Source organism: Ruditapes philippinarum, unplaced genomic scaffold, assembly GCF_026571515.1.
Source record: "Ruditapes philippinarum isolate M1 unplaced genomic scaffold, ASM2657151v2 ctg2066_1_1_1_1, whole genome shotgun sequence".
Lineage (NCBI taxonomy): Eukaryota > Metazoa > Mollusca > Bivalvia > Venerida > Veneridae > Ruditapes > Ruditapes philippinarum.
Genome location: NW_026857899.1, coordinates 23,827 through 47,189, shown reverse-complemented (window position 1 = coordinate 47,189; position 23,363 = coordinate 23,827). Strand labels below are relative to the sequence as shown.

The following is a 23,363-nucleotide window of genomic DNA, read 5'->3' as shown; positions in this document are numbered from 1 at the left end:
TGTGATTTAACTTAGCCTAAGCTACATCATCAACAAAAAAATTACATCATTAACAGAAATTACATCATCAACAGAATTTACATATATTTTGTCAAAATTTGGCACAGTTTATCTTATAAGGTCAGTAACAGGGTGTAGTTCTGGTGATAAAAACAGTAAATTCTATCAAACATGTAATTTGCATAATATCAGAGTTGTAAATATCTATATTTTTTTTTTTAATTATAGCTATATCTTTCAAAAGTTTGATTTTTTAAGATTTTTTATTATCTTGTGGCATGGCTCTTCAATACAAGGGACAATAATTACGTTCCATAATCTATCTGGATAGCTTCCTACATATAAGGATCCAAAGTCCCTGTCAGGATTCGTACCCACAGCTTGGTTAGGAGCAAGTAGTACTCTCCATAAATACATTAATAAGGAATAAAACACATGAATGTTATCATTGACCATGTACTCACATCTGCAAGTTTATGGAACTGTGCCCTCTTCACTAATGCTATGGCAAGAAGATCAAATACTGCGGATGCATTTTGGAATGTATGAAGTCTGCCTTCTTTGTGCTCAACAGTCCTGTTCAGAATTGCTTCCCTTGATGCCTATATACATGTAGTAAATATTGGTTAAAATGAGGGTTGTTCTAAAAGTTTGCATGAAAGTTCCATTGTGAAAAATGCAATTGACTATTTGCATTTTTTTTTGAGAAAACATTAATATATTTCTGATTACTATCAAAATATCTAACCATCGAAATGATGAAAATAATTCTAATAGTAGCATAATTATGAATTGACAGTTGGGTTATTCAAAATACACATATACAACTCATTCATAAAGGTTGCAAAATTAAAACATTTTGAAGCAAAAAAAAAACTTATCGTATATGTGGAGTGTAAAACATTTAGCTGTCATGAAACAAAACTAAAGATAGCTGAACAGAGTCCAAGGTCCAAGGTTATAAACAAATTATCTAAGCTCAAACTCAACTCGGATCTCAGGAATTTGATTGGTAGGAAACTGCCACACAATGTTCACTGACCAATGAAAACCCTGAGATTTGAGACAGACCTCAGAAAAAAGTTTTATAATCTCAAGGCCAGTTTTGGCTGAACAGAATCCAGTTCTGGCTATGAAGAGCCTATTTCTGAAGAATGAATTATTTCCAATTTTCTAATCATACTTGTTTACCAGTAATATTTGTAAGATAAAGGATTTAAAAGAATCAGTAATGAAAAGAAACAGCAATTCGAAATGAATGCCTATTCTCTACTACAAAAGCCACTACATACCACTGCCTCTGCTATCAGTAACAACAATAGGGCTTCCTCACTTTCATTACATGGCACAAATACTCTGAAATACATGTACATACATATTCATTATCAGTTACTTTAAATCCTAGACATACAACACATATTTTGAAAGACAAAAATTTATAAAGGGGTCGCGTCTTCAATTTGGTCTTTTTTATTGAATGATTATTGACATGATTACTACATTGTCTTTTGTCATAGCATTTGATTTATTAATTTACTTTTTTATTTAATTTTATTTTTTTTATATTTATTTATTTGCTTCTTTGCAGATGATTAATTCATTGTTTCATTCATTTATTCCTTTAATTATTCATTGACTAATTCATTCATTGATTCATTCACTCAGTGACCAATTAATTGATTGATTCAGTCATTCATGTAATCATTTATTCTTTTATCCACTGATTGATTTGGATGTTGATTGATTCATTCATTCATTACTTACTTTTGATATTAATAATTTAACATGTTTGGTTTATCTGCAAACTGCAATAATAATTCAAGACGAGAAAATGAGTGTTGAAATCAATCAAAAGAAGTCTTAAAGCTAAAATATACTTGTCGGATGTGTATTTCCTTGGAGAAAGTCCCGTCTGTCTTGCAGTGTTGTTGTTTGTTAACACGGGATCTGGACAGACATATGAACTCTCACAAACACCTCTTAGTAAAACTTCTGCTAATTGGCGTGCTAATGTCTGAAACGACAAAACGGAACACACATGTCAAATTCAAAAGAAAACTACAAACAAAATATTAATATCCTAATTCAAGCAATCTGGTCTGATTTAATTCAGTTTTGTAACAAAGCAGAAATTTTATCATAAACAAATGGAAATAGCAAAATAGGTACATTTCATTTTAATGCGAAAATAAATTGGAATATAATAAGTGCTTAAGTGGACATGAGGCAAGCAGTTTTTTATCAAAGAAGGATAAATATTGAAGTAAAATCAACAAGTGTATTCATTGAACAGAAATTCTACTGTTCCAAGCTGTAATTAACAACAAACTTGTGAGGAAATTTCCTGAATTATTCACATTTGACCTTGAGGGTCAAGATCATTTTTCGGTCAAGGTCAGATTAAGTCAAAACGAAGTTTTATTCTAGACATGCTATGCCAAGCAAGTAAGAAGGTTCTAGTTAAAAGAATAAGAATGATACAGCTAAATTTAACAGGGTTTTCATGTGTAATACACATTTTGAGGGTACCAGGGACTCTTGTTACAAAATGTTGGGGGTCCATATAACAAAACAGGGGTTTCATTATGGAAGGGGTCCATTTTAGTCATATATGAGTAAAGGGCGTAAAACATTGAATTTGGCAACACAAAGGGCAAATGTTGCCTGTAGACAGATAAACACAAAACAAAACTCCTCTTGAGCAATCAATGCGGACACACAGAACTTGGAATATGGACTGAAATATGCTGAGTTCTATGACTAAACTGTCCAATATCATATTGAAATCAATAACAGACAATAATCTCACCAGTCTCAAATGTTGAGTATATCGTGATTCCACCGCACTGAGTAATTCTCGGAATCGTTTAACACCTTTTTCCAATTCTCTGAAATGCCAAATTATATCTATATGAATAACATTGAAAAACTGTTGAATGAATAATCACTATAATCCATTGACACTTTCTACGAATATTTATGTCTGTAAAAGTTAACATTTCTAAAACACATTTAGGTTCTAGCAAAAATTTGGATAAAATAAGACAGGCAAAAAAAGTGGTGAATGTGGACTGCAAGATTCTTGATCCTGAGGCCAATGGTTTGATCCCCATAAGAGGCAAGATTATCCATTGACTTTAACAGTCCACACTATTTTGAGTACTGGTTAAGACATCAAAAATGCAAACATAATATTCGTCCTTTTAGTGCAGTAATAGGTTTACTCTAGACATAATTTAATAGGATTTAACCTGTTACTGCATTAAGTTGATGATATGGAACTACAGAAGGGTAATGCCAGTCATAATCAATACTGTAAGCTCTAAATGTATCTTATACAAGCAGAAACACATTGTAGAACAAATAATTGAACATTATAATGCAGAATGGAGACCTTCCTGTAAGTTTTAAGCAATTTAAATTAAAACCATTCCAAATTCACAATAATGTATTCCTAGAAACTTTCGCAGATATAATATTTTGAGTTTTTCTTGCGAACTGCCCTTTTGGGGAAACAAACTTTCACGCATACAAGGATGCAGAATTTTGCTAATATTAAGTTGCCGTGGTAAAGAACATATATTACTAGTACCAAAATTAGATTTCTCTACCTGTTTATATCTCTCTTTACTAAGAAAACATCAACAGTTTAAACAAGAAGAATGCTACTGAATGTATTGGAAGCCCTTAAGTCTACCAGCCAAAATGTCAATGTTTAGAATGAAATCACTGAAAATTTACGCATTAAATTTCATGTCTACTAAAGTATTCTGACATGCCATTTCATGTCAAGCATGATGACTTTCAATCAAATGGGAATTCTGTTTGACTACACGAAGTGAATCACTCCCCTCGTCACTCAAGGTTCAACTCCTGCCAGTGCCTAAATGGTTTCAATAGCAAAAGCTATCCAGCTAACTTGCAAAAGGTTTTTATTTCTTATTTTGTCCATCTTGGTTTTAAATTGGAGGGGCCTCATGTGGCCAGGGAGGTCTTAAATTGGAGGGGCCTGAGACATGTGGCCTGGGAGGTCTTAAATTGGAGGGGCCTCATGTGGCCTGGGAGGTCTTAAATTGGAGGGGCCTCATGTGGCCTGGGAGGTCTTAAATTGGAGGGGCCTCATGTGGCCTGGGAGGTCTTAAATTGGAGGGGCCTCATGTGGCCTGGGAGGTCTTTCTCAAACAGAAAAACTGTTGGTGTGATTTAAACCCAAAGCCCGAAAATGTATTTTTAATTTTTCATTGCAAATAAAACTAACAATTTCAACATGTATAAAGGAAGCAAATACAAACCCGTGTTTAATATAATAGATGGGAGATTGTTGTATGGCAGTTTCTAGTATATCTCCCACATTACTCTCCTCTGGCTCTGTCAGTGGTACAGGACCCCAGGACTGTACAGTCTTCTCTTTCTCCTGAAATTTATACAAAGTTTTTTATATATGAGCCGTGTCACAACAAAACCAACATAATGGGTTTGCGACCAGCATGGATCCAGATCAGCCTGCACATTCGCGCAGTCTGATCAGGATCCATGCTGTTCGCTATCAGTTTCTCTACTTGTAATAGGGTTGGTAAGTGAACAGCATGGATCCTGATCAGACTGCGCAGATGCGCAGGCTGGTCTGGATCCATGCTGGTCGCAAACGCACTATGTTGGTTTTGTCGTGACACGGCTCAAATATTGATCTTCATTGACCAGTATTGACTGAAAAATCTAGTAATAACCACCCAGATGGTGGTAATGTTGGTAGATAGTAGGATCACGCTGTAAGCCACACTGAATTTTACCAGACACAAGTCAGACAGTGCAAAGCAAAGCAGAGGTACAGTGCAAATGACTGAAGAAAGTATTTTATGATCAATCACAACAAAAGTGACCTGCAACTTACAGGAATCATACCAGGTTGTCCAATTCACAGTCCAATGCTGTACTTATTGAGCTAACTAAGTCAATATAAGTACATAAATGAGTTTTTCTTGTACTTATAACTTACATGTCTATTTTTTGCGGTTATAATGCCAGGCCATAAAATTATACATTTAATCAGGAAAGAGGTTACAAAAAAGACACTTACAATAATGAAATTGTCAAAAATTGTAAAAAAAAAAAAAATCAAAATTTTATAATAGTTATAAATTCATTTTTCATTTTATTTTATTTGTTGATCATTTTTTTTAAGAGTATAATATTTAATCTTACAGGTCAAGGTCAACGAATTCTCAATGTCAGAATTCTGTAAAGTAAAATCTAACTTTTTATCCAAATGTACTTTTAATAAACATATAAGGACTTGGGCTATATAAAATGAAGATGTAAAATAAAGAAAATGTAGTACAATTGATAACATTATTTCACTTTTACTACCACAAAGAATTTTTTTTATAACAATAAACCTATGATATTTACAAATAATCGCTGGGAGTATCCAATTTGTATAATAATTACAAGCATCCTTTTTTATCTTAATAAAATCCTGTAATTTATTGGAATTTTCTTGGAAATAACCAATTACCATATACAGTAATTACTGTAATAAAACTTTGTGTATCAGAAGAATTATAGAAAAATTACCGCAATAAGTTAATGATGACAAAGCGCAAATCAAATAATTATTTTTATTATCAAAATCATATAAATATCTGTACCAAAAAAAAAAAATCAATAACTGACTTACCTGTAGGTACAACAGACAAAGATCTCCGGCCATCTCGAAACACGACAAGATTTTATCCTCTTTTTCTGCAGCCTTAAATTTACTTGTAGTGCTAGTGGGCAGCTTTTCCAAACAAAGTCCTAGACAGACATGTACAATATAGATTTTCTATTTTACTGCAAGATTGATAGACAGTGTAACAACAATTGGTTAAATTTATCTCCCTTGCTTATCTCCCTTACTGTACACAATCCAAATGAGCTTAAAGATATAGTTTCCTCAAATTTGATATTTGAAAATATTGATAATTGCTACAAAGTTTTTTTTTGTCAATATAATAAAAACATGTTTTGGCTTCACACAAAGTACATTTAGTAGATATGTTATGCTTTAAATCCTATACACTGTAAGTGGACACACTATGAATATATACATGTGTAGTCAACCAAAGGACCAACTTTTCTTGATCCTTAGTAAGGAATGCAGATTCCCATACGTACTTTGTATGTTCTTTTATTTAAATAAGACATATTAAAATTTCAATAATTTCTGCAATAAAAATAATTTACTCTCAAAGATCAGCATAGTATATCTTTAAGTGTGTTTGTTTTTTTTAAATCATGAAATCTTCTCTTCTTTTGTGATTTCAGTCAAGTTAAATGGACTGTCTCTGATTTTTATTATGAAGAAAAACCCTATGTATTGGTTATACTACAATGAAAACAAGCAATTTCACGTGATTAAATAATAAAGTTTCCTTTTAAAAGGAAAGGCTTGCTCAGTTGTGCCATCATCCCTTCCCTTTACAATTTTTTTTTTGTTTCAATTTATTATAACATTTTTTTTGAATTACGGCATTTGTATATCATAAAGGGTTTATTTAGTTTTTTTTCTCGAAAAAAAAGTTTCACTTTTAAAGGGATAGGTAGGGTAAGCCCAAGACTGGACGAGCACCTGTGCCCATTTGTTTGAGCACCAGTGTTATGCGTGCAAATTTGGACCAAATAGGGACCAGAAGTCCACTGATTATAACTGAACGGGATCATGCTGGCGATAACAGTAGCAACTTTTTTGTAAAAACGAATATTTTTTTGTCAAAAACGATTCGAAATCTATTCTCTATAGTATAAAACTAATAAAGAAAATAATCAATCGTAAAAATACTAACATTGGCTCTCACATGGAGATCAATCTATCATACCGAAGGGAAACAAGTGTGAACATTTCATTTCCACTTTTTTCGCAGAGAGAGTCATTCGTTTTGGCAGTTGCTAATTTCATTTATATAGCAGCTTTAAAGACAAGTAAATGCACTAAAAGACTTCGTGACGTGGTACCAATTAATAAGCATGTATCAACTATGTTACACCTTAAATATCTATGATCGACAACACAGGAGATCAGCACGTGGTAAGGTTCATGATATGCATGGGCTTTTTTTAGATTACCTCACCAAGACGTTTAAACTCTGTCAGTAGATCTAAATATAACTTGATCATGCACTAATATTCTACGTGATTCGGTCACGATCTTTTGGTAAGCAGGACCGCCCTTTGGAGACGGAATACTACTACAGTAACCATTCTCTATTGTATAAAACTAATAAAGACAAAAACCAATTATAAAAGAAACTAACTTTTGCGTCTTGAAAAAGTACTGAAACGGAATCAAGTAAAAATAGAAATCCTATTTATATAAACAAACTGGGGTTACCGAAGTAACTAAAATAGCTAAGATTTCCGTAATATTTCTTCGTCTGATTCCGCAGTATGACGGAATCGCCCGAATTGTCACAATTGCAATCGGAACTTCCTCGGCTATTATCATTAATCCGAAGAGTGACGGAAAGGGCATGATTGCAGCTGGTTTCCCGTTCAATCGTGCACTAACTAATGTAAGCAGGAAACCACCTAACCGGAACAACTAATCCAAAACAAATGGCTAAAAAATAACAGTTTTAATATACAACATTACCTTTAATTGCATAGGCTTCTGCTATAATATGAAGAACCCTGGGTGATGAACCTGACACCGTTACTGTATCCAAGTTTGCATGCTCATACATAGTCAGGGCCGATTGGTATGAACACTGGTAAAAATGGACCTTTGCTTGCAATAGAGTAGCTTCTAAGTGCATCTGAAACAAATACACATATCTATAAAATATTTTTTCTCAAATTTTTAGACATAAATTCCTGATATAAAACAGCATTGTCAAAGGTAGTTATTATTGTAAATGCTCAACCTGTTTTTTCTGCATTTTTAAGGTTAATCAATGTTTGTATAGAGAGAAATACATGTTAATCAGGCAAACACCAAACATGTACATTCTCAATTCGAAGCAAAACACCACTAAACAAGTGCTACATTTGAATAAACACCATGCCTCCGGGGGGACCTTGACACTGGTGACCTTGACCTTTGACCCCATGACCTCTTAAATGACCTCTTATTCTCTGATTAAGGAGAATAAAAACCTAATCCAAAGAATAAATTATACACATCATGTTCTAATAAACAATTCGAAAACAAAGAACTGGTCATATTAAAGCTATAAAAATTTTACCCAAATTTTCAAAATTTTAATATGAAAAAAAAAATCAGTTAGGTCAAAAACTTTTTGTATCACAAATTTCAAAACATTGCAGTATCAAAAAAGTTCACTGACCACCTTAGTGTTATACTATTTAAACTGCATATAACTTAATTTCTTTCATAAAGAGTAGACAATAGTAACTAATAGGGTTTCTTAATCGGACAAAAATCATAATGGATCATCGAAAATAATCAAACATCCCTTTTCGATCAATCATCAATTATATAATCAAAACATTTACAACAAGAGCCATGTCAACATGGCCATCCCCCGCCAAATGTGTTTGCTCATTGGAAGAATGTATATGTAGTAGAGCAGAATAATTCCATTTTAAGAGGTCTTTTGGTAATGAAAACTGATGGCTATAGTGATTACAGATTTGAAACCTATGTGAATACTGATGGCTGAAAATAACAAAGGGCAATAACTGAAAAATAATGCAGGGTAGGTTATCATTCTTGTGTGCTGCATCCCTCCTCAGGAAAATCTATCCACCTATGAAGTTTCAAGTTGATACCTCAAATACTTTTTGAGAAAAAAATTGAATTGAAAAATTAAGTATGAAAAATAACAAAGGGCAATAACTCAAAAATTATAAAAGGTAGAATTATCATTCTTGTGCACTGCACACCTCCTGAGTTAGATCTATGCACCTATGAAGTTTCATAATGATATCTCAAAGGCCTTTTGAGTTATGCTCTGGACAAAAATTAATTTTGAAAAATAAAAAAAGGGCAATTACTCAAAAATTATGCAGGGTAGAGTTATCGTTCTTGTGCACTGCACTCTTCCTCAATGAGATCCATCCACCTATGAAGTTTCAAGTTGATACCTCAAATACTTTTTGAGATAAGCCTGGACAAAATAGCATGAAAAAGAACAAAGGGCAATAACTCAAAAATTGTATAGGGAAGAGTTATCATTCTTGCGCACAACATTCCTCCTCAATAAGATCTATCCACCTATGACATTTCATGTTGATATCTCAAACACTTTTGAGTTATGCTCCACTCAGGTGAAAAATTAAGTATGAAAAATAACAAAGGGCAATAACTCAAAAATTATGAAAGGTAGAGTTATCATTCTTGTGCACTGCACACCTCCTGAGTGAGATCTATGCACCTATGAAGTTTCATGTTGATATCTCATAGGCTTTTGGAGTTATGCTCTGGACAAAAATCAATTTTGAAAAATAACAAAGGGCAATAACTCAAAAATTATGCAGGGTAGAGTTATCATTCTTATGCACTGCACTCCTCCTCAATGAGGTCTATCCACCTATGAAGTTTCAAGTTTATAACTCAAATACTTTTAGAGATATGCTGCGGACAAAAATGTCGGACGGAAGGACGGACGGACGGACGGAAGGTCGGACGGACGGACGGAGACTTTTTCGGCGGTGGGGGATAATAACAAAGTAAATAATTATGTACAATGTACATATCATGCTTTAATATTTATATGAATTCCATTAATATTCTATGTTTTGTGTAACTACCTCTTTATCAACTGAAATAAACTAGTTTAAAGATATACTATGCCTATCCTTGAGTAAAATATTTTAATCAAATAAATTCATTAAAATCTATGAAATTATTACTAGTATGTCTCAATTCCAATAAAGGAATGAATAAACTATGAATGGGAACAAGTTAAGTTGGTCCTTTCTTAAAAAAAATGCCAGGTTTTTTAATGACACTATATTTTGATATTGTAACCACCTTTAGTGTGTAGAATAATTTTACACATAACATATCTTCTTTGTGTGAAGTCAAAACATGTTTATTTTATACTTACAAATAGTCTGGGTAGCAATTCTAAATATTTTCTAATGTCAAATTTGAGCATAGTATATCTTTAAACTAGAATGCCTCACTGTCTACTATTAACTCCATGGTCACCACTATGCTTTCATATTCATTTGAATGAAAATTCTTGTTTCAACCAAAGCTGGCTTTAACTTAGAGAGTTGTTATAATACAACGAGTCACTTAGGTAACAGCAAGAAAATGAATTACCGATAACCGATTATTAATTAACTTTGTATTTCATCATCGCCAATTGGTCCTATAAACGATCAATTTTCTATTACACTCAATCATCGTTTAATCCCTAGTAACTAATGCACTAGTTGGCACTGAAATACTAAATTACCTTTCCATTTTCTTTAAGCACAACTTTCAAATGTCTCTCAGCATCTGCTAACTTGTCCTTCTCTTGTGGAGAGCCTGGTGTAGCATGTTGTTCTGATACCTTTTGCTCTTTTGCATAAGCTTCCAAGTAACTTTCTCCCAAGATAAAATGCACATAGTAATCTGTAATTGAGGTAATCCTGACATTGCAAGATTTAAAGATGTACTATGCACCACTTTTGATAAAAAAAATTTTTTACAGAAATTTATTGAAATCTAGGAAATTCTTACTGAATGTCTAACTTGAATGTATAAACTATGTTTAATAAGATGCATTCCCAATTACTGATCAAGTTAATTGGGTCCTGTCTCAAAAGAACCACCAGTTTTTATATGACCGTAGTAAGACCAATTCAGGATGTAAACACTAAACTTAACAAGCAAATTCGTGGAATTTATATCCCCCACCGAGTACTGGCTATTACTAACACAACATCTGAAGACATTTTTAAGTCTTTATTTATAGATTTATCATGGCATAAACAGTAATATTCTTTTTACATGATAAATATTCAGGGCAATAACAGAGCAATAACTCTGTGTTAAATAGTAATATCTGGACATGCCAATGAGATGTAAATTGCCTTTTTGTATCCATGGTTGCCATAAAGTTTTGTTGAAATCAATACAGTTGTTGCAAACAAATAGCAATATTGCCTTATATGCATACGATATAACTAATCAAGGGCCATAACTCTGTAATGAAGGGTCTTGTCTGAACAACTTCAACAAGGCAACAATATGCACATCTCCTCTTGGTATTAATGGTTCCCATAAAGTTTAGTTGAATTCCAGCCAGCAGTTGCAGAGAAGTAGCATGGAAACAATTATTGCTCTATATGCATACTGCGTAACTAATCAAGGGCCATATCTATGAGTTAAAGTGTCTGACCAATACAAGGCGATGATATGTGCATCTCCTCTTGGTATTAAAGGTTCCCATAAAGTTTGCTCTATATACATACTGCATAACTAATCAAGGGCCATAACTCTGAGTTAAAGTGTCTGACTGGAACAAGCCAATGTCAGATATGTACATCTCATCTTGATATTGATGTTCCCAATAAGTTTCGTTGAATTCCAGCCAGTAGTTGCAGAGAAGTAGCGCGGAAACGATTATTGCTCTATATGCATACTGCATAACTAATCAAGGGCCATAACTCTCAGTTAAAGTGTCTGACCAAAATAAGGCGACAATATGTGCATCTCCTCTTCAGTAGTTACAGAGAAGTAGCGCAGAAACGATTTTTGCTCTTTATGCCTACTGCATAACTAATTAAGGACCATAACTCCGAGTTAAAGGGTCTGACCGGAACAAGCCGACGATATGCACATCTCTTGATATTGATGATTCCCATAAAGAGTTGTTGAATTCAAGCCATTGTTGCAGAGAAAAAGCGCGGAAAGGATAATAGTTCTATAAGCATACTGCATAACTAATCAAGGGCCATAACTCTGAGTTAACGTGTCTGACCGAAACAAGCCGACGATATGCGCTTCTCCTCTTGGTATTGAAGATTCCCATAAAGTTTCATTGAATTCCAGCCAGTAGCTACAGAGAAGTAGCATGGAAGCAATTATTGCTTTATATGCATACTGCATAACTAATCCCAGGCCATAACTATGAGTTAAAGTGTCTGACGGAAACAAGGTGACGATATGCACATTTTCTCTTGGTATTGAAGGTTCCCATAAAGTTTCATTGAATTCCAGCCAGTAGTTGCAGCGAAGTAGCACGGAAACAAATATTATTCTATATGCATACAGCATAACTAATAGCAGGCCATAACTCTGAGTTAAATTGTCTGACCGGAACAAGGCGATGATATGCGCATCTCCTCTTAGTATTAAAGGTTCCCATAAAGTTTTGTTGAATTCCAGCCCGTAGTTGCAGAGAAGTAGCGCGGAAATGATTTTTGCTCTATAAGCATACTGCATGACTTCTTATGGGCCATAACTCTGAGTTAAAGGGTCTGACCAGAACAACCCAACGATATGCCCATCTCTTGATATTGATGAAAGGGTTTGACTGGAACAAGGCAGTGATTTTCCTGCTTATATTACAGACTCCGATAAAAGGCCTCTTCCCAATTGAAATTTTCTTTAAAATCATGCAGTTTTCCCAAAAATCTTAACTGAAACCCGCTTTTTTCTTCCCAAATTAGCAATTTTAGCGACATTTTTTCCCAAAATCAAGAGGCTAAGGCCTCTTCCCAATTAAGTGAAAAAAATCACTGCAAGGCGATGATATGCGCCTCTTCTGTCCAATGGATTTGCATATCATGACATAAATGTGTTAATTGCAGTCAATTATTGGCAGTAACTTGTGTAAGTTTATGTCCAGAGGTGAGAATTCTATTTATTGTCAGGCACTGAGATTCAGTATGTAAAGATCCATACAACATTTAATTACATACTGTACAATAAGTAAAAAGCTCGACAAAGTCGGTTTCACTATGAGTTTGATGTTCAAACTCGACAAATTTCACAAACTACTAAGCTGCTCAAATTGCCCAGTTGCTTGAGCCCTGTATAAATATAACGTTGCTTTGCTTTTTGCACAGTAACCGAAAACTTGTGGATAGAAATACCACATGATCAGATAATTATCTAGTCAAAATATATTGACGTGCCAAAGCTTGATTCTGAGATATTTTCGTTCTGGGGCAGAATCTCGCATTGTAGAGGCGAGATATTGCCCAGACACGAAAATAGCACAATTTCTCGTCGCGCAGTACAATTAGTTGGACTAATGATTATCTAAACCAGAAAAGGGACTCAGGCTTCGCCCTTAGTCTGGCAACGAGCAAGATGTTTTCCAAAACCTACCAAGTGCTGTGTTTTTCGATGAAAACTGTTTGATCAATTCTAAAGCCTTAGTCCAAAGACCTTCAACACGACATTTTTCTATTTCGCTCTGAAGCCGGGAGGATTTTGTTTTGGCAGCCATTTCTAAACAGCATTTCACTACACGCTAAACAATTTAGTAGCAGAATCTCTGCAATCTTGTTTCGTAAATTATTCGGAATTGTCATTCAGTCCTTGCCGCACTAATTACTCATTTACTTATCTTTGCAAATCAATAATTGTAATAAGAATTTTCTTTATTTTTATTTCCGAAATGTCAAAATTGAAGAGCATCAAAGCAAAGAAAGATTACTCTTACCGATAACGATTCGCTCCACTGACGATTCGCCCCACTTTTTTTAATGAAGATTCGGACCACTTTATATTAAAAGTGTTTAGTTATTTGGAATTGAAAATTGTATATGATTTGGATACATTTGTGCATATATCTGGTAGATCTATAAGTATCTTTCATAGATAACATTTGATTTTTGAGATATAATAAGAAAATATCGAGTTTCATAGAAAGGTATTGAAGGTTCCATAATAACTGCCATATATGAACACATCTGCAGATGTTTCAAAAATCAAAATCTTACCATTTTTTGTTAAATGTTGAATTCTGCTTAAGTCGGTGCTTGGCGGGGGGCGTGGACGGTAATTGCAATCAATTACCAGTACCGTCTATGAACAGACTCAATCAAACCGAGCATGCAACATTTAAATTTTACCATATTGGGCTTTATACAGGATTTCTGTTTTTCTCTATTAGTAATAATTCATCTCATTTGTATATATTGTTTATTTATGTTATAATTGTTTATTTATACATATTTATTCGTTACTTTAGGTAGATTGTTATACACTGATATTCCTAAAACTAGAAAGTTAATGTATTAATTTATAAAGTAACTCAACTAAAACAAATAGCTGAAGATGTAGTTCTTTAGTGCATACCACCAACTGGAAAAAATGATTACTTTTCTTCTCAGCAAATACAAAGAACAATATATAATTTAAACGCTCTTGAAAAAAAAAATTTGGACATTAAAACAAGAATGACACAGTTCAAAGATTTAAAGCAATATTTTCTGAAAAGTGCAGCAATTATATAAATTATAATACAACACGTGAGATTTTTTTTTAGTTATTTTATCAAAATAATATTAACTTATGTATACTAAAGATCACACATATCTCATTCATACTAAGATACTCTTTCATCAAATACAAATATGACGTTCTATATATCACCAACAAACACAAAATAAAATAGTTATGTCTGTCCACGTGTGAGCACAGTAATCATGACACTGGTAATATTAATCATCAAGCCAAATCCATGTCAATGCAAACAAACGCACCAATACTATAGCAAATCCAAATAAAAATTTCATACCAACCTACCAAGAGGCTTTCTTACTATATTTTCTTATAGTAGTATAACCCTCAAGACTAGCTATCACCAGCCTGCAAGATTGATCCTTTCCTGAGAAACAGTGTGTCATAACGATATAATGAACATAAATCATTTAATACATCATGTAAACACGGAGTTCGTAAATAACAACTGTAATGTAAATCAAATCTTGCATGACAAATTAATACAATAGGTCAACCCCACTGGGAGACCTTCTTATAACCTTTGGAGCAGCAAATCCTTCAATAGTGGCCATTGCCAACCTGCAAGATCAAGCCTTTGCTGACAAACCAAGTGTCCTAAGCGAAACATAATGGCTGAGTAATTAACTATGTAAATTAATATTTGAAACAATGATTTTTTAAAAAATAAAGATTTCACTTTATTTCAAAGATTAGATCTTCCAGATATCACACAACGATCATCCAACACAAATTACTTTAAGTGTTCAATTTTATTTTTAATAAAAAATTTAAATGCCTAGTACCTTCAAAATTAAGATGGAAAAAAAATCGTCATCCTTTGTGCTTCACGACGGGGAGTACCACATTCAATCTAACATTATGTCCAGCCAAAAGTAACTGGTGAGTGAGAAAGTAAAAGTAAAAAAATTAAACATTTTGACATAATAGTGTTCAACTTCATATTTTACTACACACAAATGATTCAATAATCCATTAATTAAACTAAGTAAACTAAAATATCAATCGTTTGAGAGGCTATAATTTGAGTATCAAATATCCCTGAAACATTTTTGGCAATGGAATTCGAGACTATTGTACATTTGCGAAGTGGTGGATGATTTACATGTTCTGAAAAAATACAAAAAGGACATTTCAACGCATCGTTGGGACCTACGGGTACTGCATGCTTCCACAGAACTACGTCACTTCAACAATGAGTATGTCAAACAAGAAAACTAAGTTGGAGAAATATCTTTATTAAAAAATTTACATTTGTCTTCAGTGGTAAGTTGAAATATATAACGTTCATAAACGTCAAATTGCCAATCTCCAAGATTTTAATTTTCAACTACTGCTCTCTTTGCCAACCAAATACAGAAATTAACATTTAATGACTAGTGGAGAAATAGACCAAAAAGTTTTCCGCGACCAAAAGAAAGTTGATTTTTTGCCTACACGAACCATAAATTAAAATCAACTAATGAAAAAAATAGTTTTCACCAATCTTACAATTAAGTTGTTTTAGTTTAAAATAAACAACATGATGAAATGTGATTAAAATAAAACGTATAATTCACGTATAAGCTCCATCATATTTGACAAATATTTCTTGGTTCAGTTGTCACGTTGGGCATTAATATAAATTACCATGAATAATCCAAGAGACAAGTTTCTTCCGTAAAGTCTGCATTAATATTTTCCCATCGTATGAGATCGAAACATGTGTTAGAATACTGTAACCAAGAAACCCTCGTGCAGTTTTCAGTATCTTGTCAATGGAACATAAATAAATGACGTCTTTATTGATAACGCTCACATCTCACGACAGGGACAAATTGCTTTATAAATTTATAGGAACATATTGTTTAAGTTTTAAGATTTGAAATCAGTTCGAGTGTTGAGATTCGAAATGTTGCAACGGAAAAATACGTGGATATTGTTTTTGTTTGTTTTAGTCAGTATAAATTCTTATAATGCTTCTCTGTATAGTAAAAGTTTAATTTGCATACACTACAAAATAAATAATTTTAATATTTTTCTGGGGAAATTGACTTTTTATGGGAAATTGAATTTCATTTTTTCTAAATAATTATATTGTGAGTTCCGATAATTTATTTTGAATTTTTTTATGTAGACTATTATTTATTTCAGAATTTGTACAGAATTACATCGTTTAGTGGTAAGTAGGCATTATGATTAATAAACAAATTTCGGTATTTTAATTGTTGTGTTTTTTAAAATATATTATACATATATATTTATAAGAACTATCTATTTCAATATGTAATATGAAATGTACGTGTTTTTTAAATCTAATTGTTTTGAAACATATTTGAAGGTAAATTTTATAACATTTTGAATTTATGTATCTATATAGATGTACATTTTCCGGTGCATGCTGTAACCCAAACCGTATGTGCTGATGTTCAAATAGGAACGGTAATTGACAAACATCGGCCTGTAGGTGGCGAACTTCCGTGGATATACACACTAGGGGGTAAATGAGCCGCGTCACGATAAAAACCAACATAATGGGTTTGCGACCAGCATGGATCCAGACCAGCCTGCGCATCCGCACAGTCTGATCAGGATCCATGCTGCTCGTTTACCAACTCTATTACAAGTAGTGAAACTGATAGCGAACAGCATGGATCCTGATCAGACTGCGCGGATGCGCAGGCTGGTCTGGATCTATGCTGGTCGCAAACCCACTATGTTGGTTTTGTCGTGACGCGGCTCAAATGGAATATGTATATCAAATATTTGTCTGCCCGCTGAGAATCGGTATTTTTTCTAAATTATATTAAAGACTATACATATGTTGGCATGGAGGTTCCATGATTGCCTCCATATGAACACATCTCCGGATATTATAAAACTCTTAATTAAAAATAATTTTCATCCTGAAATGTAATTCTGCTTAAGACGGTTCTATGGGACATGGATGGTAACTCGGATTCCACAAACCTAGCCTAGAACATTTTAATCATGCCGCATTGGCAATCATTTTTACTAAAAAATAATAAATTTTATAACTGGTAGGAACTTTATGATATTTCTAATTATAATTTCAATGTATCGGCAATGTTTGCTTTATGCTACGTTTTTAGTGTTTTAGATACATGTATATCTTATATAATTATGCAATACGTATTTGATGAAAAGCTGAAGTATTTAGATAACTTGCCATCTGTCATCCACACAAGACATTTATATATCAAAATGCTTTTTATGTATATGTTTGTCATTTCTACATGAGTGGTATATTGGTTTCATTTTTAGATGGAAGCACATTTTTTATTATTGATAAACGAACTGGAGACATTATGGTTGCACGTGATCTTACTGAGCTGAACGCTACATCATTGGAGCTAAGTAAACACGTGAAAGATGCACGCGGTTCTCGTGCTGACATAGTGATTAACGTTAAACTGATTAGACCAGTTATCTCGGCAAAGGCTTGTCCTAAAATGTAAGAAATATTGCTGTAAGGCAATGCTGAAAAATATTTTTTTTGTGTATTTTGAAATAAAGATAAAAGATTTATTGTTCCTAAAGCATATTACACATTATGAACAAACTTCAAAGCCATTAATCATTTATTGAATTATCAAGTGAATGGATGATTCCCGCTGCGTGTAATTGTCGACTTATAAAAATGTTCAGTTTCAGAAATAGTTTTTTTTTGTACCTATATCATATAAAATATGGAAACAAAAAATCAATGTTCAAATACAATAAAGCTTCGCCTTTTTGTATCACTCCGCTGTTACGACAAAACTAAGGACCATTATCAGAGATGTGCTTTACAAACATAAATTATTTAACTATGTATCTTATTTTTAAAATAAAAAACTACTGACTGCCGTTACAAACATAAATTACTTAAATGTGTATCTCTAAGATAAAAACTCTGTTGACTATAGAATGGTTTTATTAAAAAAGGAAACATTGATTTCTTTTAAAGACAAGAGCTTCGTGTGAGAGAAATAGCACCGATCGGTGAGGAGGTGGGCATGGTAGAATGTACATCAAACATAAATGATACGGTCATCCTTGACACACAAACACCTTTCTCAGTATCGAGCCGAGGTATTAGTTGTTAGAAATTATCCTTTAGTAATTAGCTGTTAGTACTTAACGGACGTTTTTTTTAGAAAGTGAAAAGATCTTATTTAAATGTGTTGGTAAAATACATTTAGTTCGTATCGTATTTTGTCCATTTTTTTCACCCTTTGACTAAACGTGGTGCGATCTTTATATTTGGCGCCTGTATAGCGTAGATTATTGTACAAACTAACACATTTGTACGGCTTAAACGTTTCAATTTCTAATTTCTATATGTTTATGTTTAGTTTAGTCCTTTAATTAAGGTATTGAACAATCCAATTGTACAACTCCATTCGACGTGTACTATAGTATTTTACGTAGAAACTGGCTGTATATCAAATTTACGTTGTCATTTTTGGTCTCCAGTACGAGTTCGACAATGTTGTATACACTTTGTCGTTGTAAAAACTTTATAATTATTTAGGCATTTAAGCGGCAAAGAATCATTTTATTTTTAGGATAATTACACAGGTATAAATTTTGTTGCAGGTGTTTCTAGTGCTAATGTGCCATTCTACATCACACCAAAGGGCATGATTGTAGTCTCCAAACCACTTGTCTACATGAACAATATTCAGGACATCCAAATCATTAATGTGACGTTTATGTACCTCAAAGACGGCGGCGATCGTCTTACAAATTGTAACAGAATAGAAACAAAAGTAACGGTCAAAATAATTGTTGAAAAGACAGGTAATTATAGTGGATATTATATATTAGTGTTTTTATTTGCTTTTCTGAGATCTTCATGGTAATGACAGGTATCCTAGGTAGAACTAGAAAATATCAGTAATCTGGCTGCATGCCCATTGATAACATACTATGTTTGAATGGTTCTAATCAAATTGAGCCTGAAGCTAGTAGGGCCATTTGATGACATTAAAACTATGCGATTTTTAAAAATAATTCAAGATATGATTAGATAACAATTACAGTTTCAATTTCAATAAAAATGTCTATGGAATCGTTCAGTTCTTAAAACTATAAATGCTAGTGGATTTATAAAGGTTTAATAAACCATCAGAATAGGGCAATGACAACTTTCCCGCCAGATTCTTTACCATTTTAGTATTTCTATATCAAATTAACGTTAGTTATTTCCAATTTCAAAATAAGACTAGTCAATGGCAGAATTTTAGAAAGGTGGGTTTTGATAAAGAACACCTATTTTTTTCAAATTTGTTCATTCTGTTGGTTTTCTTATTTATTGTTGGATGCTTATTCCAAATTTATTTCTATTTGAAAGACTGTCTTACCAACTGGACATACGATGCTAAAAGGAACTTCCAGTTGAATGTTGCACCGGTTGCTGTTGTGCAAAATTCAGCACCGGAACACTGCATGTTTGTCTGTTCTACTAACGTTTCTTTCATTTGCCATGGCTTCAATTATAACGCTGTCAAGAGAGAATGTTTGTTATTGAATGAGACTGAGTTCACACAGACAAATATGTCCAGGAGAAGAATGGGCATGATTTTATACAGAAAGTTTTGTGAATCTGGTAAGTGTGCATGTTTCTATGTCAAACGTCTAATTTAATTTTAATGAATTTAATGAAAATGGCATGGAAAAGATTTGTTGTAAATTCGATCAAGAAAAAGTTCACATTTCACCGTCAAACTGAGATTAAATAATTGTATATTTTAAAAAAGATTAACTATTTTAAAGGCAATTAAACAATAATTAATAATTACAAATGTTTAGGATAAAATATAAAATCTTCAAAAATATAGAAGAATATGCTCCACTCTTTTTTAAAAATTGAACATTACCGATATTTTCCGAATGATATTTACATATATTGTTGTGAGTATACATTATAACATGACACAATGTCAAATTTTGATTTTATCTGAACACTCATAATGTCATAATGTAAAAGTGGTTGAATTGCAGTTATTTAAGAATTTAAAGAAGTTAATACACATCATACGTATTATACATGCTTACTCGTTTGGAGGAAGCTAAATATAAACTAAAATATCTTCTTTTTTATATTTATAGAACCTCTTCCGTTGATATATTTGAGAGAAACCATGGTAAAGGTATGCTATTATGTTATATGTTAAATGTAATTACTCATGTTGGACAAGAATGTTGTGTGGATAAGCATATGTTAAATAAATGTGTATTTAGCCAGCTAAAGTCATCGAGACATTATATATTGAAACTCTCTTTTACAAATTCGTTTTCCTTCATTTCAACTTTAAGACAAATGCAAAATGTATATAAAGTTAAAAACATTAATTATAATGAACAAAAATACAATTTTATAAGAGCAGAAAATAAAATTAAATTGTATATACTTTATTCGAGATTGAGAACGCAACAAGTTTGACAATGGACGCAAGTCAGAAGGTTCTCGAAAAACTGTTGCATGTAGGGAACGACTTCACAAATACAAGCATTCAAGATGTAGCCATGGCAACAAGTATATTTCTGGAAATTGTTGATAAATCAATGTTATGTAACGCTTCAAGTCCTCAACTAGAAGTATATCTGGAGGTAAATTCAAAAACATCTGCCATACTTTACACTGAATTAACATTATCAGCTTGTATCTATCTTCGCGCAGTGGTTAATGTACTTAACTTCAAATTTTACTTGCCCCTCATCGCTGAGGGTTCGAATTCCGAAATTAATTTTAGATTATTTCATATGAGAAAGCTGTCCAGCTAGCATGCGTCAGCTGGCTTGCGGAAAGTCGGTGGCTCTACTCAGGGGCCCGTTCGCGCCTAAAATAACGCACGGAAAGGCATCCGAGGTCGACCTCCACCAGTCAAGCTGGAAAGTCCTCATATGACCAATACTTACTGTGTTGGTGCAACATAAAACTCAACTAAAATATATATTGAACATCCAAAAATAACATTTTGTATTAATCTGAATGTTTCCTAATCAACTTAAAGTCATTGTGTCTGGTTGTCTGATTAAAACATCACAAATTATACAATACATGTGTTTTTTTTTGTTTATTAATTTATTTCAGATATGCGGTCATATATTTGATATGCTTCTCTCCAAAGCAGAGTTGTTAAATTTTAGTCAAAAGGTATGTGGAACAGGTTTGCCTTTTTTCTACAATGTCATAAATTCACGAAATATTGGTTAACTAGTACATTGTATTGTTTATTTCAACATTTTCTATACGATTATTTTCAAAAAAGTTTTATTGTGAGAAGTGGAAAGAAACATTGTAACAATGATTGATTAACAAGCCGGACTGGGAATATGCTTTTTTTCAAACGTGAAATAATTTTGTTCCATTTAGTGACTTGACCCATATCTTATTTAGCCTTCAGAATAAAACATTCAAAGTACTTTATTCTTATTTCTGGTTTCTTATACATGAGTTCTTATTGTTGTGTTCTTATTGTTGTTTTTTTATTGTTGTATTCCAGGGAAAATTGAGTACTCTATTGACAGTGTTTGATACACTGATAGACGCGCTGAGTAAAACTAATAACGATGATTTGAAAACAATAACCGTTAGGTCGAAGATGACGGCGTTCAGCGTTCAAAATATTCATAAAAGACAGAGTTTCACCTCGGAAATAAGATCATTTACAAGCCAGAGCGATGTTAATATAATATTCCAGTCGCAAAATGCATCTGGTAAGTTAAATTGAAAATCATAGAATATAATAAACTTTTGTTAAACACGAAAAAAAATTAATCAAATAGTATTTAAATCTCTATACAAATGACATTACTGTATTTGAAAATATATTATTGAATTTACTCCAACTGTGTGTTATGGACTTTAAAATGGGAAGTGTGGCTCATAAAATAGTACAACTAAAACATTTTATCAAGAAATTTACCGAAATAAACCATTCATGCATATGAATACAAATACTTTTATTATACAATCTATTTTACCAATTCTTTGTATTTTATTATTGTCAATATTACAGTGCATGTTTTAGCCATTCTTCACATGACTACATGTATTTTGTAAATGGCCAAAGCCAAATATATTTTTCTGCTTTTGCCAATAAACTTGAAATATAAATGTAGAATTACTTATTTCAGGAAGCTATAACAAAACTACTCTTGTGACAGGCACCATAGGTGGACTTGAAGATATCATTATCCCTGTTCTTGTAGGAAATAGTATGGACAGCACAAGGTTATAACTTATACCTGAAAAGTCGTCATGTTAATGAAGAACTCATTTCATTTTTTTTAAATTATGTTTTATTTTTAATTAATTAATTAATTTATTTATTTATCTATTTATTTATTTATTTATTTATTTATTTATTTATTTATTTATTTTTGTTACTTTTGTTGAACTTGTACTATACATATTTTAAATTTTCTGGGAAATAAACCTTTTCATACATAACAGACTGTAACTGGATTGTAAAACATTACAATACAACAACTTGCTTATTATATTTACTGTTTTGATAGAACAATCTATATAGTACATTATATACTTAATTTTTAAGTGTAATACTACAATATTGTAAAGGATTATTAGTTCAGAATGCACTAATTTTGATCGTGAAATATTCTTAAGCATGATAAAACTGATTACCAAGTAGATTGTACGTTCTCTGCTAAAGAGAGGATGCAAAACGTAGTTTAAATTATGATATTTTTACTTAAATAGACTGACTTTAGGTGGACATGTGGTCTCAGCTGTAATGGAGCCTGCTTTTGGTGACCAATTTGAAGTGGTGCTTGACATTTCGACAGACGAGGTAAAATAAGGTTTTGAAAAAGAAATTATTTATGTCAATACATATAACTTGTTTTGTTGTCTGAAATAAAGGATCAAAATAGAATGTTTCGGATATGATATACATGTGTGTATTATAAAAAAGAAAGTTTTTCACTTTTCTTTGAT

General features: G+C 32.5%; 2 protein-coding genes across 2 annotated transcripts in view; one reads left to right on the top strand and one right to left on the bottom strand.

The window, feature by feature from the left end:
- The window catches only part of LOC132751435 (tetratricopeptide repeat protein 7B-like), a 31,140-nt gene extending 17,552 nt beyond the window's left edge, over positions 1-13,588 (bottom strand). The window contains exons 1-9 of the mRNA XM_060741589.1: positions 13,274-13,588; positions 10,407-10,567; positions 7,631-7,793; positions 5,678-5,796; positions 4,293-4,414; positions 2,810-2,888; positions 1,878-2,014; positions 1,293-1,356; positions 465-602 (exon numbers count right to left, since the gene is read on the bottom strand). Of these exons, the coding sequence (XP_060597572.1) occupies positions 465-602; positions 1,293-1,356; positions 1,878-2,014; positions 2,810-2,888; positions 4,293-4,414; positions 5,678-5,796; positions 7,631-7,793; positions 10,407-10,567; positions 13,274-13,394 (1,104 nt within the window). The 5' untranslated portion in view covers positions 13,395-13,588. The remainder of the gene's footprint in view (positions 1-464; positions 603-1,292; positions 1,357-1,877; positions 2,015-2,809; positions 2,889-4,292; positions 4,415-5,677; positions 5,797-7,630; positions 7,794-10,406; positions 10,568-13,273) is intronic.
- A 3,747-nt stretch (positions 13,589-17,335) lies between these two features.
- Positions 17,336-23,226, top strand: LOC132751433 (uncharacterized). The gene is made up of 11 exons (XM_060741587.1): positions 17,336-17,342; positions 17,678-17,867; positions 18,363-18,487; positions 18,995-19,198; positions 19,752-20,006; positions 20,510-20,550; positions 20,822-21,010; positions 21,495-21,557; positions 21,907-22,120; positions 22,541-22,637; positions 23,127-23,226. The coding sequence occupies exons 1-11, from the start codon at positions 17,336-17,338 to the stop codon at positions 23,224-23,226; spliced, it is 1,485 nt and encodes a 494-aa protein (XP_060597570.1).
- Positions 23,227-23,363: the final 137 nt, after the last annotated feature.